The sequence below is a fragment of the Apium graveolens genome, chromosome 9 (genome assembly GCF_009905375.1).
Source record: "Apium graveolens cultivar Ventura chromosome 9, ASM990537v1, whole genome shotgun sequence".
NCBI classification, from domain to species: Eukaryota; Viridiplantae; Streptophyta; class Magnoliopsida; order Apiales; family Apiaceae; genus Apium; species Apium graveolens.
Window position 1 is genome coordinate 27,021,841 of NC_133655.1, and position 15,578 is coordinate 27,037,418.

The 15,578-nt window shown below is 34.8% G+C and overlaps 3 protein-coding genes and 1 long non-coding RNA gene across 7 annotated transcripts; 3 read left to right on the plus strand and 1 right to left on the minus strand.

The window, feature by feature from the left end:
* Positions 1-626: 626 nt before the first annotated feature.
* On the plus strand, positions 627-5,231 carry LOC141684350 (kinetochore protein SPC25 homolog). 4 transcript variants are annotated; one of them, XM_074489274.1, is made up of 8 exons: positions 627-1,008; positions 1,111-1,176; positions 1,584-1,730; positions 2,263-2,376; positions 2,455-2,544; positions 2,684-2,848; positions 3,066-3,262; positions 5,059-5,231. In XM_074489274.1, exons 1-8 carry the CDS (start codon positions 834-836, stop codon positions 5,068-5,070), a joined length of 966 nt encoding a protein of 321 aa, XP_074345375.1. In that variant the 5' UTR covers positions 627-833; the 3' UTR covers positions 5,071-5,231. The 4 variants fall into 4 exon arrangements, with proteins under 4 accessions (XP_074345375.1, XP_074345377.1, XP_074345374.1 ...); XM_074489276.1 differs by having other exon boundaries at positions 2,684-2,803; XM_074489273.1 differs by having other exon boundaries at positions 629-1,008; positions 3,033-3,262.
* An 836-nt stretch (positions 5,232-6,067) lies between these two features.
* LOC141682439 (protein neprosin-like) lies at positions 6,068-9,143 on the minus strand. Its single transcript, XM_074487142.1, has 7 exons — positions 8,379-9,143; positions 8,069-8,155; positions 7,618-7,821; positions 7,194-7,358; positions 7,041-7,094; positions 6,803-6,949; positions 6,068-6,733 (listed from the first exon to the last, which is right to left on the minus strand). The coding sequence occupies exons 1-7, from the start codon at positions 8,601-8,603 to the stop codon at positions 6,359-6,361; spliced, it is 1,257 nt and encodes a 418-aa protein (XP_074343243.1). The 5' UTR covers positions 8,604-9,143; the 3' UTR covers positions 6,068-6,358.
* On the plus strand, positions 8,670-10,970 carry LOC141682440 (uncharacterized). The gene is made up of 3 exons (XR_012559784.1): positions 8,670-8,809; positions 9,772-9,844; positions 9,989-10,970. It is a non-coding gene; the product is annotated as an uncharacterized LOC141682440 (long non-coding RNA).
* A 2,104-nt stretch (positions 10,971-13,074) lies between these two features.
* LOC141682620 (plant UBX domain-containing protein 10-like) lies at positions 13,075-15,348 on the plus strand. The gene is made up of 4 exons (XM_074487324.1): positions 13,075-13,807; positions 14,335-14,517; positions 14,650-14,835; positions 15,009-15,348. Exons 1-4 carry the CDS (start codon positions 13,214-13,216, stop codon positions 15,234-15,236), a joined length of 1,191 nt encoding a protein of 396 aa, XP_074343425.1. The 5' UTR covers positions 13,075-13,213; the 3' UTR covers positions 15,237-15,348.
* Positions 15,349-15,578: the final 230 nt, after the last annotated feature.

The following is a 15,578-nucleotide window of genomic DNA, read 5'->3' on the forward strand; positions in this document are numbered from 1 at the left end:
GAGACATGTGTCCAACACAGACACAAATTCCTACAAGGAAGGATCTATAATTCCTTGCCTTATCGGAGTCCTAATTATCTTCTAAGTTGGAGACTTCTGCACCAAGTCTTCCAACACAAGTCTAACCCTAAACTCATCTTTATATAAAGAGCTCTAACCCTAAAACCAGAATTACGTTTTGGCTTGATTCTCTACAACACAAAGATATATAGGCATCTTTCGAGGACATCCAGTCTCACCGCGGGAACATACATTAAAACTCGAAACTTACAACCCTAACATTAAATAATAATGAACCCTAATTTATATTCCACAACAATGTATGTTAATAATATAAATTATAAATACTTATTATAAGTATATTATTTTATGAAAAATTTCAAAACAAATATTAATAACCAAGCCAAAAAAATGTATAATTAATAATCACCAAATATTAAAATGGCAAGTTTCCGTTTTTGGCCTCACATTGAAAACCTTAAAATGAAGAAAAAATGATAAAAAATCACTATTTTTAATTATGTGAAAAATGACAAAAATTTCTAAATATTTAGCCGCATTTAACAAAAGATAAATAATTTACAAAAAAAAAAAACATTAACAATACTACCCGAGAAATGCTATGACCACAAAGGAATGCGTATCGTGTGAGGGTTCCCCTTTCTGGCCTCGCATTGAGAACCTAGTCTACACAACAGGATTGTAATTTGCAACTCTCCTCATCTTCTGCTCTTTTTGAATAAAAGAAAAATAAAAAAAGGCGGGATCTTCCAAATTTTCAATTAATCCTCCTCCGAATTAAACACATAAATCCACAAGTAATCGAATCGGCGATGCAGATAATGAAAATGGGAGACAAGTCCGTACGGTCGATGATGTGTGAGCTTCGATTAAAATGCGAAAACGATATTCAATCTCACCAACACTTTACATCTACTTCTCTCGATTCATTTCGCAATTCACTTGATTCTCATTCATCAATTGCTCGATCCACTTTTCAAAATCAAGGTCTCTTCCTTTTAATTAATATTAATATTCTCTCTGCTAATTTATTATTTTCTCTTTTTTTTGGGTTTGTTTTTTCTGATATTAGTGTTTGCATTGTTACAGCAAAGTTAAGGGAGCTTAAAGCACAACTCAGAGCAGCAGAGGATGATTTCGTCAAAGCTCTTGCCCGTAATTTTACTTCCCTCTCCCCTTTTGGTTGTTTTTTTACTATGTTTTATTGTTCTCCATGTTTAATTTTCTCGTGGTTGCATATATTTATGATTTTGTTGGAAATTCACAGTTTTTGTAATTTTGTTCTGTGATTGGGGATGGTCAAGGTAGATCAAATTGGTTAAAGAGCTATCCGCGGTTGTCCTTGATACTTGAAATTGTATTTTTAGCGTTGTATTAACAGTCTGAAAGGGTGCGGGCTGTAAGACCTTAGTTATGTCTTATTACTTTGTTTAGCTTTGTAGTTTTTAGTTAAAGTGCTTATTAGTTAGTTGTAAAGGTAATAAAACAGAGCAATGATTACTAACTTAAATACACGAGGAGTTATGTTGTTTACTAACTTGTTCTTTATACTTAACTAACAGTGAAGACCCGTAAAGAGGCAAAACGCATGGCGATGATGGATTCAATTGCTGCTACTAAAGCAAGAGTTGAGAAACTGAAAAGAGTGGTAGAAGAGCAAAAAGCCAGGAAAGATGAGTATGCCGAGATAATATCTCAACAATCTAAAGGTAGTGTTTACTTTGTAGAATTTGTCCTTGATGCTCTTCACTAATGGATATTTGTGAAAATTCACTAAAACTACTGTTCCCTGTTATCTCCTTTTGCATATTATATAAAATTTAATCATTTTTGTTCTAAGGTCGGATAAGTTAAAGCAATTTTTGTAATGTATCATGACATCTCAATAGAAAATGCCAGGAAAAAACATTGACCTCTAGACTCTAGTGACAAGAGATGCACTATAACATACATGAATTTTCAAACACTTCTCTGAATTCTTGTATTGAACTTTGTCTTTAGGAGTAGGATTTCACCTTAGCTATATGTTATGGTCTCCAGCTGATATATGAATTATGCTGCTGTTTAATTGTGCTATTTCCATGAAAAATAATTTGGTTTCAGTAATCTGTTAACTGGCAGCAATGTATTTCCATAAAAAAATCGTTTTTTTCTCGATATACTTATTTTCCCCCTGTTATACGTATATTGTATTACTACTCGATTCATGTTTGCCTTACTTCTACTTCCTTTGTTGTGAAGTTCTTTCAGCATGTGAAGAAAAGTGCAAAAAGGACTCTAAATGTAGAGAAGAAGTAGAAGAGGCTATCACTTGGTACAATAGGGTTCTTGGTTTCCGTATTGAATGCGGACATGGTATGTTTATCTGCTAAATCTGGTTCTGCAATCTTGTGGAAATTGTTTTTTTTACAATATTCTTTCTTGTTTCTGCAGGAATAAAATTTATTTTTAACAATATCAACCCAAATAATCCCAAGGAAGAATATCACTTTACAATCCGTCATGAGAATGATGTGTACTCCTGTGAGTAATGAATATATTGTTTGTTAGTTTGTCTTTACTCTTTAGTATCTACACAATTTTTTTGATTGTATATATCTTCTTTTTCGTTCATCTTCAGTTATTTTGATTGTATTTATCTTTCTTTTTTGTTCATCTTCAGTACTTGATTGTGATCCATATCTGAATGACACAAAAGAGTTGATTACTGAGTTGAATAAGAGCAATGGTTTATTCCAATTTGCACGGACTATGAGAGAGAAGTTTGAAGCTACAACTTGTGGTAATATGTTATCTCTTGCACATGTATGTGCTGCTATAACTTCAGGTAGAATGACCCTTGCAATTTAGTTGTTTGTTGTAAAAGTAGTTGGTGGAACAAGTTCAGCCTTTGACCCTGTAAAAAAAATATCAGTTAAGCTGCTTGTGCTACTATAGTTCTACTTTTGCGTGTTGTCGCTAATGAATATTAGTTCTTCGGCTAAGTTTTAAGCAAGACTCTATGACTCCAGGTACTAATTCTAATTTTGTAACCCTTGAACAAGACACATCGACAATCTCTGCATCTGCTCCAGTTTCTTCAATTTCTACCGCTAGTAGAAGTCAGTCACCAGTCAAGCAAAAAGCACTCCAAGCTGGAGACAGTGACAGACTTCCCAAGAAAGTGAACCGTGGTAAAGATCGTTTATCAGCTATTAAGTCACCTGAAAATTCAGCCGTTCGCCGTTCACCACGTCATATGGTATGAACAAATTTATATTTATTTATTTCTGTTTGCATCTTACTTGATGAACTCATGAACATGCATATGATTAGGATATATATTGTTGATTCGGATAGCACAAGTGACTCACTGATAGTAAACTATTCTGAATTCGTACTCTGGAAATTATTTTTAGTTTTTGATAGAGTCATGACTCACAAGTATCATAACATCGCCTAGTTGGGCTACCATTAACTTATTCCGTTTATTAATTCAAATTATCAAACATACACTCATGGCAGCCCGAAAAAGTCAGGGAATTGATATTGTAATATCCCACATGATTTTATACTGCTATTCAAGTTATTTTGGAATTTTATTTAACATTTTTTTTAAAAAAAATGAATGAAAAATAGTGACTTTTTTCAGAGGTTTTTATTTGTTAATTTAAATTCAATCATATTTATAAGTTTGCTACAAATATTTTTACTTAAAACTTGCCTTTATGGAATAAAATAGAAAAGAAAACAGGGAGTTCACCTACTTCTATAAACTTCTACATACTCTACACACTTCTACACAGCGGAAAGAAAATTGGGGATGGGGAGAGAGGTGGGGGAGGTGGAGAGAGAGAGAGAGAGAGAGAGAGAGAGAGAGAGAGAGAGCTAGTTGCAAGAGAGTTTTGAAGAAAAAGGTGTTGCTTTCTCTTGTGTCTTGGTATTGATTTTGAATTCTCTTGATTTGAAGTGTAGCTTTTCTCTGTATAAAACCACGGCAAGGTGTTTAATCAATTGCCTGAGTGTAGTTACCGAGGCTTGTGTTATCAGTCTCTATTTAGAATAATATTGCTTGAGTTTTCTTCTATTTAGCAATTAAGCTGCTTACTCAACCGCGCGAAGGAAACACCTCTTTAGTTCTTTAAAGAGCAGAATCTTGAAGGTCTAAACCAACTATAGAGTTGATACTTGCTGAGTTATAAGTTGAGACAGTTTTGTTTGATTGACATAAAAAATGCCAAGAATAATGCTAAAGGAAAAAAATATTATATGGAGGCTTTAATGCTTTACCAGGAAAGAAAGAACAAGTCATTTTAACCGAAGTTGCTGAAAATGGAAAAGATGAAGAAACATATTATAGCTGCTGAGCTCTATATCAAAGTTCTGAACTACCACATCCAGTACATCAGTGCATGCAAGCAGGTTATTTACGGAAATCAATTGCTGAATGGTGTAAAGCATTGGAGGTGTTTGGTTGTTACCATCTGCTTGTCTGGGGTGATAATTATGGGTAGTGTTTATGTTGTTAAAAGAAAGGTTGAAGGAGGCATTGACAACAATACCGAGTCTTTGTGAGGCTTCTTATATAGTGTAGTCCTCTAACCAGAGAAACACACAATCTAGGCTAGCTTTAAATGTAGCTGGAAGAGAAGGGAGGGACAAGCAAGTAGGTTAAGTTGTAGGCAAAGGGTGATTTTATTTGGTTGAATTTAGACAAAAATTGTTTGCTAGATGTTGTTACATATTACTAGCTCTGGCACCTTATAAAAAATGTTGTCTCTAATAGACTAAGCTTGAAGGTTGTATTTTTTATTGTAAAATTCTGGTGGAAATCAGGATGTTACAGATATCTCCCATTGCCTGTACTATATTAAGTAATAGTCACCCTTTTTTTGGCGCAGTGATACTTATGAGTTACGAGTTAAGGGATGCTACATGCAACACATACATTCTTTTTCTAGACTAGCATGTGCTATAATACCTTGTTGATTTAGGATTTATTAGATTTAGTTAATGATCTATGCGGTTTTAAAGGGAAGCCGTTTATATTTTTTGCAGGTCAGGAAATGAGGTTGGATCAGCTGCTCTACAACCCTAAGCTGATGATCTGCCTTAAGCAGTTGCCGTTTTGTGTTATTGAAATGTGTGTAAACAGATTTATTTGACAGCGTGTTTTATTATTAATTATAAGTCAGCTAAGTTAATTTCTACTGTTAACAAATGCCCACCAATTTTTTTTTCTTACCGAAATTCCATTTTTCTAGTATCTTTCCACTAAATATCTTACCTTTTCTGCAATTGACTTGTTTAAAGTCACCTTCATTTTCTCCTGCATAGTGTTGTGTGAGTGACTTTGCTTTAATGTAGACTGAGAATGGAAGGTAAGATTGATCAAACTTAACTGAAGTTATCTGCCTTCACACACTGAGAATTGAAAAAGAACTCTTTAGTCAGATTGGATTCGGCCAAATAAATGCTTGGCCCTAATGCAGGATACCGAGGACAGCAAAGATCGTTTATTCTGGAACTGGCTCAATCTTCAAAATCATGTTCTGCAGCCAAGGTGAATTATATTTGCATATATTTAATGTCAATGCCAGTGAAAATTCTATTTTCAAGATGCAATTACAAGGAACATAAAATAATATTAAAACAAAATACAGAAGGCAAGTATTCACACACTAATTGCGGATGAGGTGATTAAACAATTGTGAAGTTATATAGCTGTTTGGTCTAATATCTGTACAACTTGTTTGAGATTGACAATGTGACATGCCAAATTAATCTAATAATGAGCACAAGTAGAGTGTAGACAGATGATAGTTAAAGATAATTTAAAAAGCCATGTTAGAAATCTGCTTCGATTTACTTGTTCAACTGCAAGCCATGTTTTGACTGTCATAATATTTTATATGTTCAGAGGGAATCTTGTACATGTGCCTTCCTCAACTGAGATACTGTATTCAATTTGATTCTTCTGTTTGAAATTTCTCAGTGTTTTTGTCTGAAACTTGTTTATGTACTCTGTAGGCCTACAAATAATTAAATTTTTAAATGTAGAGAGAGGTCCAAGAAGTACATAAGGTTAAATCCTTATGTTGGTATATCTTACACAAGTTACAAGGTAGGACATGAAATTGTAAGCCTGCTTAAAAAGAAATGGACTCTCTTTCCCGGTAATTTTTTAGCCTAATACCAATAACGGGTTGGTGCAGAGTTCTTGCCCCCTAGTGAGAGTTTGAATTCCTCGCATGTGTATATAATTAATTAACAAAAAATATTAGCCTAAATAATATGGATAAAAATATTTGGAAGGAAACATTGAATATATTACAATCTATACTTGTGAAATTTCTCTTTATGAACACCTTTGGTTCCTTCCAGGACCTCCATAATACATATAATTTCCCCATAGATTATTTTCTCCAGCTTTTATATCGTAACAATTTGGATGGTCAGCCAAAAGATGAAGATTTGATAGTGGTAGCAAATTATTATCCCAATCAACAACTTGCATATTTCGAAAGTAAGAAGCTTTTCTAAATCCTTCATCTGCAAATCTACCACTTCCCATCTGTGTTGATGTGTGAAATCCTGATTTGGAGTTGACAATTTCACCCCCAAATTGTACCATGCTTGCGTGACTCCTTAAATGAGTAAAGAGAAACGAGGGCCAATACCCTATGACTAGCCCTGTTCCGAATTGAAGCCACCAGTTTCCATGTTTGGGGTCCTGAGAGAACAGATTGTGTTTAGAACACTTTCTATTTACGAGTTAAACTCATGTTTCGTTTACAAATACCTTCCAAATCATTATGCCAATATCAAATTGTCTCTTGTCGTAAGATGACATTGGAGAGATTGCTGCTCCAATAGCAATTTTGTTGTTAGTTTGGACAAATCCTGAACATAGTAAGTTATAGCATCCTGTGGATTGGTATGCGTCATTCTGTACAGTAAATCGATTGAAATTATTTAATCATTAGCACAACTTTATATTGATAATTGATGTGAGGCAATCAGTTGTAGGTTGTACTTACTGTCCAGTAAGTGAAGAACCTAGGACAGCTATCTCCATATAACTCTGGACTAACCTGAAAAACAGTTTATTAATGAACCACTGGAAGTTGAGATGTTATCTATCTCATTTAAATATCGGTATCTTGCAATACGAAATAAAATTTTCTGTGTACCTGCCAACCAGCTTCAATTGTATTAAGATCATTGCTGAAGGAGCCAGAAATGACCCATACTTGTGATAAACTGAACTCATTTTGATCTGAAACTTGGGGTGACCAAACGTTAATGTTAGCTTTTGCTCCGTAATACTGTTCTCCATTGACAAAAGCAACTGCATGCTGCATTCCAAAGGATTGTTGTTTAGGGAAGCTACCCGAGATTGATTAAACCATTGTATAGTTTTATTATTCTTTTATGAGTAGGTGATAACTTTGAGTAGTTAGAATGATACAATGAGAAAGAAGATCGTAAAAGTTTCAAATTCCATTGTCAAAAAGGAGAATCGAAATTTTCTTTTAAGTTTAAGAATAATGCCGTAATTTGAACTAGAAATAGAATATTTATTACTTCTCTTACTTGAAGATCATGTTCACTAACCTCGTGTTCATCGCTAATCGTATCACGACGCTTAACTTTTCTTCCAAATTTCTTGATTGAATTTGCCCTTAAAACATCTTTCTCTGTAGTTCTTCTAATTGGGATGGTATCTGCTGGGCATGATTCATTTGTATTCGTCCACAACTGAATACTCTCAGTCATAACATCTACGGACTCGTTACCTTTTGGCCTCTCCGGTGGTTCCTGTATAATGCAAGGTAAAAAAGCTGTAGTGATTCCTAATACTCTTACTAGTTTGCTTGAGCTTGTATGTTATTTTATCTGTATATCAAAGATGAAGCATTGTTCTGCTCAAAGTGTTTTTAGTGTCTATTAGGTATATTGACTACGAAATCAAGACTCATCTTTTACATCCTAACAAACTTTACTGGTGTGCTCACTGATATACGTATATTCTAATGATCTGCAAAAAAAAACAAAAATTACTTACCAGTGGATTCTGCCCTTTGAGCTGGGGATGATCAAAAGCTGGTTGAAGATGAGACCGGACACAATCTATGATATCACCATCTAGACTCTTTGTTGAGTAAATATCAAATAGAAATCATTAGAGCTCAACCCACAATAATTAGTTATAAAGCTTTACTTAGGTATATCAAACCAAACATACTCAGTACATCCAGCTCGTAGAGCAGGGTCTAAAGATGGTAAAATATATATCGACTTAAGAAAAGACCCCGACTTTAATGCAATAACATTAAGTTGAAAGATCTAAAACTACGAAAGGCAAAGGAGAATGCCTGAATTGACTTGACTGCAGGCTTGTTGTTCTTCCTCAGGTAAGCCCTTACTCTCTTGATCCTCAGCAGCTGCTGTTGGGGCCTGAAAGTTTGGTTAGCCTGTAGCCGATGACCGGAATCTGAGACGGCAGGTGCCAAGAAGAATGCCAGCAATAAAAAAGAAAGAATTGAGGTTATGATAGAGAGAGAAGTTTGCTGAGATGATGCTCCAGTAAAAGAAGCCATGTTTGAGGATCGTGTTCCGTGTGATTGTTTCTTCTGAGAACTGATTTTATCTTTGGAAGCATTAGGGTTGTCTCTACTGGGAAGGATCAACAACCCAACAAGATAGTTTATTCTAAACTTTTGTCTATGGAAGCTCAATAGCAATGTAGCATCCTTCAACAGTTCCAATACATAGCAGAAAAAACCAATTCAACAAACTTAAACTAGTAAGTTACTGCTTCCCAATGTCTATTTCTCTAAACCCTTTCAGCACTCTAATAAAACCTACTTTTTTGTACGTCTCTTGGGAACATTTTTGGTTTTGTTTTCTGACATAAAGCACACAAACTGAGAGAAAGAGAACCTTCAGGCACAAGTATATTAACATATACCCTGATCTAATGGGAACTTAGTTTGAGAAATCATGGTCAACTTTGAATAATATTCTTATTAATTTTCATTTTGAATAGAAAAAGAAATCAACACATGGAAAGAAAGAGGGGGTGGAGAGAGAGAGAGGAGAGAGGAGGGATGTCTTTATTTTCAAAAACCAGTACATGAAGTATTATAAATCACCCATATCAATTATCAGTATTTTAATGGTATGGTCTTACTTTGTCCAGTGCATTCAGTTTCCAGTGTCTGTTGCATGTGTAAAAGTCACTCTCAATCTCAGCTCTCAGGTTAGGTACATATGTTTTATTCAAGTCCAGCCTTCTAATTTCAATCAGAAAAATTTAATACTGGAAAATTCATAAAATTCATTTACATGTGAAGCCCGGGGTGGCCAATATGCCAGATGTATTTAAATAGTTTTAGGTCTTATGACAATACGACATAAATGTATATGTGTTCAGTCAGATATGAACTGAACTGGTCTAGAAATTACAAAGCATTGATTTGTATCACCGAGTCCTGTGATTTTTAAATTGGTTCGTCAAATTTAAGTAGTTTGTAATTACACATGACCTCATATATACATATGCCTCTAACCTCTTTATGATTTTACTCTGGTATATCAATCTATCCAAGTAGATTAGTTGAAACTTTAAGGTTGAGCTGTTGAGGTGGTATACCAATCTATCCAAGTAGATTAGTTGAAACTTTAAGGTTTTAAGCAAATAATGTTAGCGAGTGTGCATGGCATTTGCATATAAGTACATGACCATAGTAATATGAATTGGCATAGTGGTCAGGTGCCATTGGGGTAATGCTGCGGAAATTTTAGCCTCCTCAAAGCTTGCTCTAAGCGGGATAAGTGAGTATGTCCCTTTTTCCTTTTCCTTTGTTAATACATAAATTTCAGAAATTCGAAGAAACCTAGAAACCTTTTTGTTCAGGGTAGAAGATATATGATTCATATGTTCAATGAGCAATTAACTAAGTGTATATATCTGACTGAATAGGTTAAGTGGGTGACATGTGCCCTTGCACTCTAAACCAGAGGAGATATGAAAATGGTGGTCTTCAGTCTACTCTCAATCTGTTGCAATATGTCCTCTTTTACAGCTCATTATTACTTGTATACTTCGTTTCTGTTCTTTTACATTCATCTAACTACTCTTTTGTCTCTAATGTTAGCAGGTCCAAACTTCTGTATGCTATAGACTTCAACAGATAGTATAGTAGTAGTAGTATACTATTATATTCAATCATGCACATGTATTACCTGAATCTTAGGGATAATATATTTGATATCTACCAGAAGATTAGTTTCTACAGGTACACATTTTTTATACTGCACTGTATGGATTGCATAAAAAAGGGGTTGAGCACTAGTTTAATTCGAAAGACTAGTTCTTTTGCTAAGTTTCTTCTAGGGACAATCTGACAAATTAAAGGCCGTATAGAGTGCACAAGACTTCGTTGGGGGAAATTCATGATGTACGGAACCTTATCTTTATTTTTTCTCAAGAGACTGTTTGGTTAGGCCCTTCCAGTTCCAGTGCTCTCTCTTTAAATCATGTGGGGGCAATAGTGAATTAGTGATTGTCATTTTCACCAGCTCCCTGAGGAGGAGTATTTCTTTAGTTTTGCTCTCTTCTTTTCAGAAATTCCCACTCATATTGTTATCATTACCTACCTCCTCCTGTTTAAAGTAAGGAAACTGTTGGGGAACTCTGGCCATAAAGTAGGGTCAATTTCATATACTATGCATTAGTCTTGATAAAATTGATTCTTCTGTAAAGCATGCCTCAGAGAATAGATTCCAACCATAACTTAGATAAGCACCATATACAAAATACAAGGATACATTACTATTATGACATGTAATTATGTACACAAGTTATCAAGTCTAACTCTTGTTTAGAGTCCTAGTTAATGGAAAGCTTTTCTTAAACTTGTGTTAACAATATGCAATCCGGGTTACTTGGTTATGGGAGGCTGCTGCCCAATCTTGATTTGTGAAGGAGGATCGTCTTTATAAACAATGTTTTCAGTATGAACGAAAATTTATTTGAAGCCGAAGCATTAAGAAAATATTTATAGACTGCTTAGATTTTGATTTCAAATTTTAAGTTTTAGTACCTGCACTTTCTTAATCAATCTTTTGTGCGATCTCTGAAGAGAATAATTTTGGGGTTTCCATTCTTAATCAAACTTATGACTCTGGGAGCATATATGAAAGACCACTTGTAGCATTAGGAGCACATTAATATGAAAGATGATATTTTACAAACTAATATAAGGCGCGTTAGCACTTTAGAAAGATTGATCGTTAGCTAGGCCGTTCTCAATTTTTCAACAAGGGGAGGAGGAGAGCCTTCAGGAAACGAGCAAATCTCCACGCCTGTAAAAAACGGTCAAAGGAATTTGAAGGTAAATTTCTCTATTAGCAGTGGCCGAAAGTATGTGGAAAAGAAATGACCCTCAATATGTGAAGTTTAGGTGATGACAGTTTTCATATTTTGTTTGGTACTGCAAACAATATGAAAAAGTGCAGTCCTTGCTTGTCTCTGGGACACTGATGATGTTTTCATATCAGCAATGCAGTACTGAAACTGTAGTGAATTGTACATCATTTTGTTTCCCTTTGAATTTCAAGCTTCAAGTGACGCATCACATTTTATATAGTCATAGACAGTGCAGCAGAGACATCTTTGTGGACCATGGAATGTGACAATGCAATCTTAAGTGCAAATAAGCAGTCCATGACTTTTGAATGTTTTGGAACAGTTTAGTAGCGTGTGGTTGTGTATACATGTTTCCGTACTCCCAAGAAAGAATTTCACTCAAATTCACACCAAACAAAGGATATAGGAGAAATTTTTTTGATTCTTACTCACACACACATTTGGAGAATATATATGAATTCTTACAAACACAAATATTTGGAAAAGGATATATTCATTCTTACTATTACAAATATTTGAAGGAGAATGATTCTTACTCAAATTTTAACTGAGATATTACATGTAGCCCAATACATTGAATATTTAAAATATCTATACATGTACTTATAAATTTTTTTGCATATATTAAGATGAATTCAGAAACATTTAATCCATGTATCAATAATTAAAGCTGTAATTTTCACAAATATCACGACTTAATTATAACCGACGAGGCTATAATTGAAGGATATCTTTCCATCTAAATAAATGTCGAGAGTTCAAATCTCTTGCATGGGTGTGCGTAATTGGTCCAGATTTGGCACAAACAAACCTAAGATTCGAAACAAACAACTGAGACTCTTCTCAGTTCTTGTAATATAGTGGAACAAGGATCAGCCATATTTTACATAGCTAGTTAAAGTTCTTGAATTTGGATCGATCTCACTCTTTTGATAGACAAGAATGTTTGCTGTTAACAACTAACAATATTCTTACCAAAAAGTCATGAAATGTGGCCTGTACACTACATACCTTGATGAGACTATTCATAAACCTAAAGCAACTCTTATATATGTTGAATAAAGTTGTTTATTCAACATTTCATATAATAAAAGCAACACTTGTTAATGTCGTGAATAAAGCTGTTCACTGATACTTGCACAAGACCACTAGAATACAACACATGATTATTTACTGGGAGATTCTTCTATTTATTCTACTCTTGTCAATTTAACTTTTTACAGACATGAGAATCTCTTTTACTGTTTTTTTCCTCACTTTCTCGCAGAAAAAATAATTGATGATGATACAGTACAAGAATTTAAAGCCCAAAAAATTCTTAAAGCAACACTCTTTAATCAATTACAAATCAAAAGGAACTATAGAATCAAGAAGAGAAAAATATTAAAGATTCCCCTGGCCCCGTGAGTTCAAAATATCAACCAAATCGTCAAGGCCATGTCTGTTTCACGAGAAAAATATATTTGTACAAGTAATTGATTTAGATATTTTTAATCTTAAATTGTTCGGAGTGATTAGGATTAAATATTCCGCACAATAAACGAGTAAGCGATTAAAATCCAAAGAATATGATATTAATTTGTTCAATTAAGTATATCTTTTTGATAATAAAGGGACTATAGACCTCACAAACAGGCATAGGCTAAAGGAATCCAAAGCTGATAAAGATACAAGTCTCTCTAATGCCACTTTCAACTAGGAATATGAAACCATGCTTATATTAAACATGAAGTAACTTCTTAATTCTAATCACATAATCACTAATCTTGATAGACAATGTCATCAAGGAGAGGAAGTGCAAGATCAATGTTGGAGGACTCTAACAATGCAATTTATCGCAGAATGGTAAACCTACCGCGTAACATATTTGGAGGATTCTCAAGAGTTGTGAATCAAGGAATTGATCTTGTGGGAAATATAGGAGGAAGAAGAAACCAAAATCCACCATTGAACTTCCCTCCAATGCAAAATCCACCATCCAACTTTCCTCCGATGCAATATCAACCTCAGCCAATGATGATTCAAGAAGAGTGGGCTTTCTTGTCTAACTATGAGCAACAATTTGGGACAGTTCATCCCTTCTTCTACGCGTGCCGGTTCATTGAGGCCCTGAAAATTGCTCAAGATGAGCACAAGTTTCTTTTTATGTACCTTCACTCACCTGATCACCCCTTCACACCATCTTTCTGTAGGGAGACCTTATGTTCTCAAGTCGTAGTGCAGTTCCTGGATGCAAATTTTGTTTCTTGGGGTGGACTTGTTGATAGAGGAGAAGGTTTGCATATGGCTGCCACGCTTCGCCCTGCTACCTCTCCATTCTGTGCTATTGTTGCTCCAGCTCCCGGTGATATCTTAGCTGTGCTGCAACAGGTAACTAGTGTTGTATACAATTTTTTTGACATTTCTTAAATGATTCTGCATCTCCCAGCCACAAAACCCATTATATTTTATGGAATGGCATAAATGACTAGAAATTGAATCATTTGAGGCCGTATTGTGTATGAATAAATTTTATTTATTTTGGAAATACCATGGCTTGTAAGTTTGTGCGATTTGAAGCATTATTTGTAACTAAGTGGCAATGTATCATTATATGTCGTTGGTTAACAACCAACTTAAGCAAAAACTTAAGGTGTTGCGGCAAACCAATCTTACTCGAAAGGCCAGTAATAGTAATGACCGGATCACTAACCAACCCACCATGTGGCAACGACAAAGGTCTCCAAATTAATTTGAGATTTGGGTGTGTGTGGGGGGGGGGCTCGAATTTGAGACTTCTCCTAAACTTATATTTGATACCCTGTTAGAAAATAACTATATAAAACCTTAGTGTTGGGGAAATTACTAGATTGATCTTATATATTTTACATCATTTAAATTGTGACTTGTATATGCAGATAGAAGGGCCAGTTTCTCCAGCTGAATTGGTGGAGATTCTACAGAGAACAATGGAAGAGCAGGGATCTGCATTTGGTGGAGTTAAGGCCAGAGAAGAAGAAGAGAGACGAAGAGTAGATCGTCGCATAAGGGAAGAACAAGATAATGCATATCTTGCATCACTCCAAAAAGACCAGGCTATGGTAATATGCATTTCTTGCTATAAGCTTATAAATTTTGCCATTTGGCTTAAAAGTCAAGTCTGTGTGACTAATTAGGAAATGAAGCTCAACTGTTTAATGTTGTCTTATAAATCGATAACTCTATTATTTCAGGAAAATGAAATGATGAATTTGAAATTGGAAGATAAAGGCAAGAAACATGTAGAAGCTTCAAGTACGGAAAAACATGAACAAGTTCATAAACCAAATTCTAGTAAAAAGCACAACAACAAAGTAACAAAGGTCACCAGGCCGCACAAAGTTTCTTCAACGAATAATAGGGATGCTCCATTAACTCAGGTATTTTGCCATACCTAGCATTATACAAATTCAATTCAAATAGATTTTTATCGTGTAAAAACAATTATACATTATCAACTCGAGGCCTATGGTATTACGTGAGCTATGGTACCATGTTAAGTTGCTAACTGAATGGTTGTCGCGACTAAAATGGTTTATAACTTATTGAACAGATACTAATAAGATTTCCAAACGGAGAGAGGAGGGAGAAAAGCTTTTTCTGCACAGAGAAAATTGGTGCAATTTACAGATACATTGATTCCTTAAACTTGCCTGGACTTGGAAGTTACAAGCTGATATCTAGCTTTCCTAAAAAGGTATACGGTGTGGATCAAATGCAGACAACACTCAAAGATGCTGGTCTTCATCCTAGAGCAAGCCTGTTCTTGGAGTTACCTTAGTATTAACTTAATCTTATAACATGTAAAATCATTAAGATCTTATGGTTTTTATGTACACAACCAGAGCTGGTTATAAATTGCATTTAGCCGCTAACTGTGATTTATCTTGAAATACTGAAGCATGCAAATTACTGTGAAGGAAGGAAGCAATAAAATTAAGAGAAGGATGCGAACTCAGCGGTTCTCGAGTCCGGTCAAATAAACGTCTCTTTAAAGTTATTTCGTCTACTGTGTGAGTCGACAGTCTCTCAGTATAAAATGAGAGAATGGTGTTATCGCGAGAACAACACATTTGGCGAAATTGAACACCAGATTTGTGTTTGAGAGAGACGGAGAGAACGG

What these genes read in the sequence shown, in the direction of transcription:
- LOC141684350 (XM_074489273.1), top strand. Translation starts at nt 834, where the DNA reads ATGCAGATAATGAAAATGGGAGACAAGTCCGTACGGTCGATGATGTGT. An exon ending in ATCCACTTTTCAAAATCAAG is followed by an intron (nt 1,009 to 1,110) that starts GTCTCTTCCTTT and finishes GCATTGTTACAG; the next exon opens with CAAAGTTAAGGGAGCTTAAA. An exon ending in TGAGAATGATGTGTACTCCT is followed by an intron (nt 2,545 to 2,683) that starts GTGAGTAATGAA and finishes GTTCATCTTCAG; the next exon opens with TACTTGATTGTGATCCATAT.
- LOC141682439 (XM_074487142.1), bottom strand. Translation starts at nt 8,603, where the DNA reads ATGGCTTCTTTTACTGGAGCATCATCTCAGCAAACTTCTCTCTCTATC. An exon ending in CGATTAGCGATGAACACGAG is followed by an intron (nt 7,359 to 7,617) that starts GTTAGTGAACAT and finishes TTTGGAATGCAG; the next exon opens with CATGCAGTTGCTTTTGTCAA. An exon ending in TTGGCATAATGATTTGGAAG is followed by an intron (nt 6,734 to 6,802) that starts GTATTTGTAAAC and finishes CTGTTCTCTCAG; the next exon opens with GACCCCAAACATGGAAACTG.
- LOC141682620 (XM_074487324.1), top strand. Translation starts at nt 13,214, where the DNA reads ATGTCATCAAGGAGAGGAAGTGCAAGATCAATGTTGGAGGACTCTAAC. An exon ending in TCTTAGCTGTGCTGCAACAG is followed by an intron (nt 13,808 to 14,334) that starts GTAACTAGTGTT and finishes TTGTATATGCAG; the next exon opens with ATAGAAGGGCCAGTTTCTCC. An exon ending in TCCAAAAAGACCAGGCTATG is followed by an intron (nt 14,518 to 14,649) that starts GTAATATGCATT and finishes CTATTATTTCAG; the next exon opens with GAAAATGAAATGATGAATTT.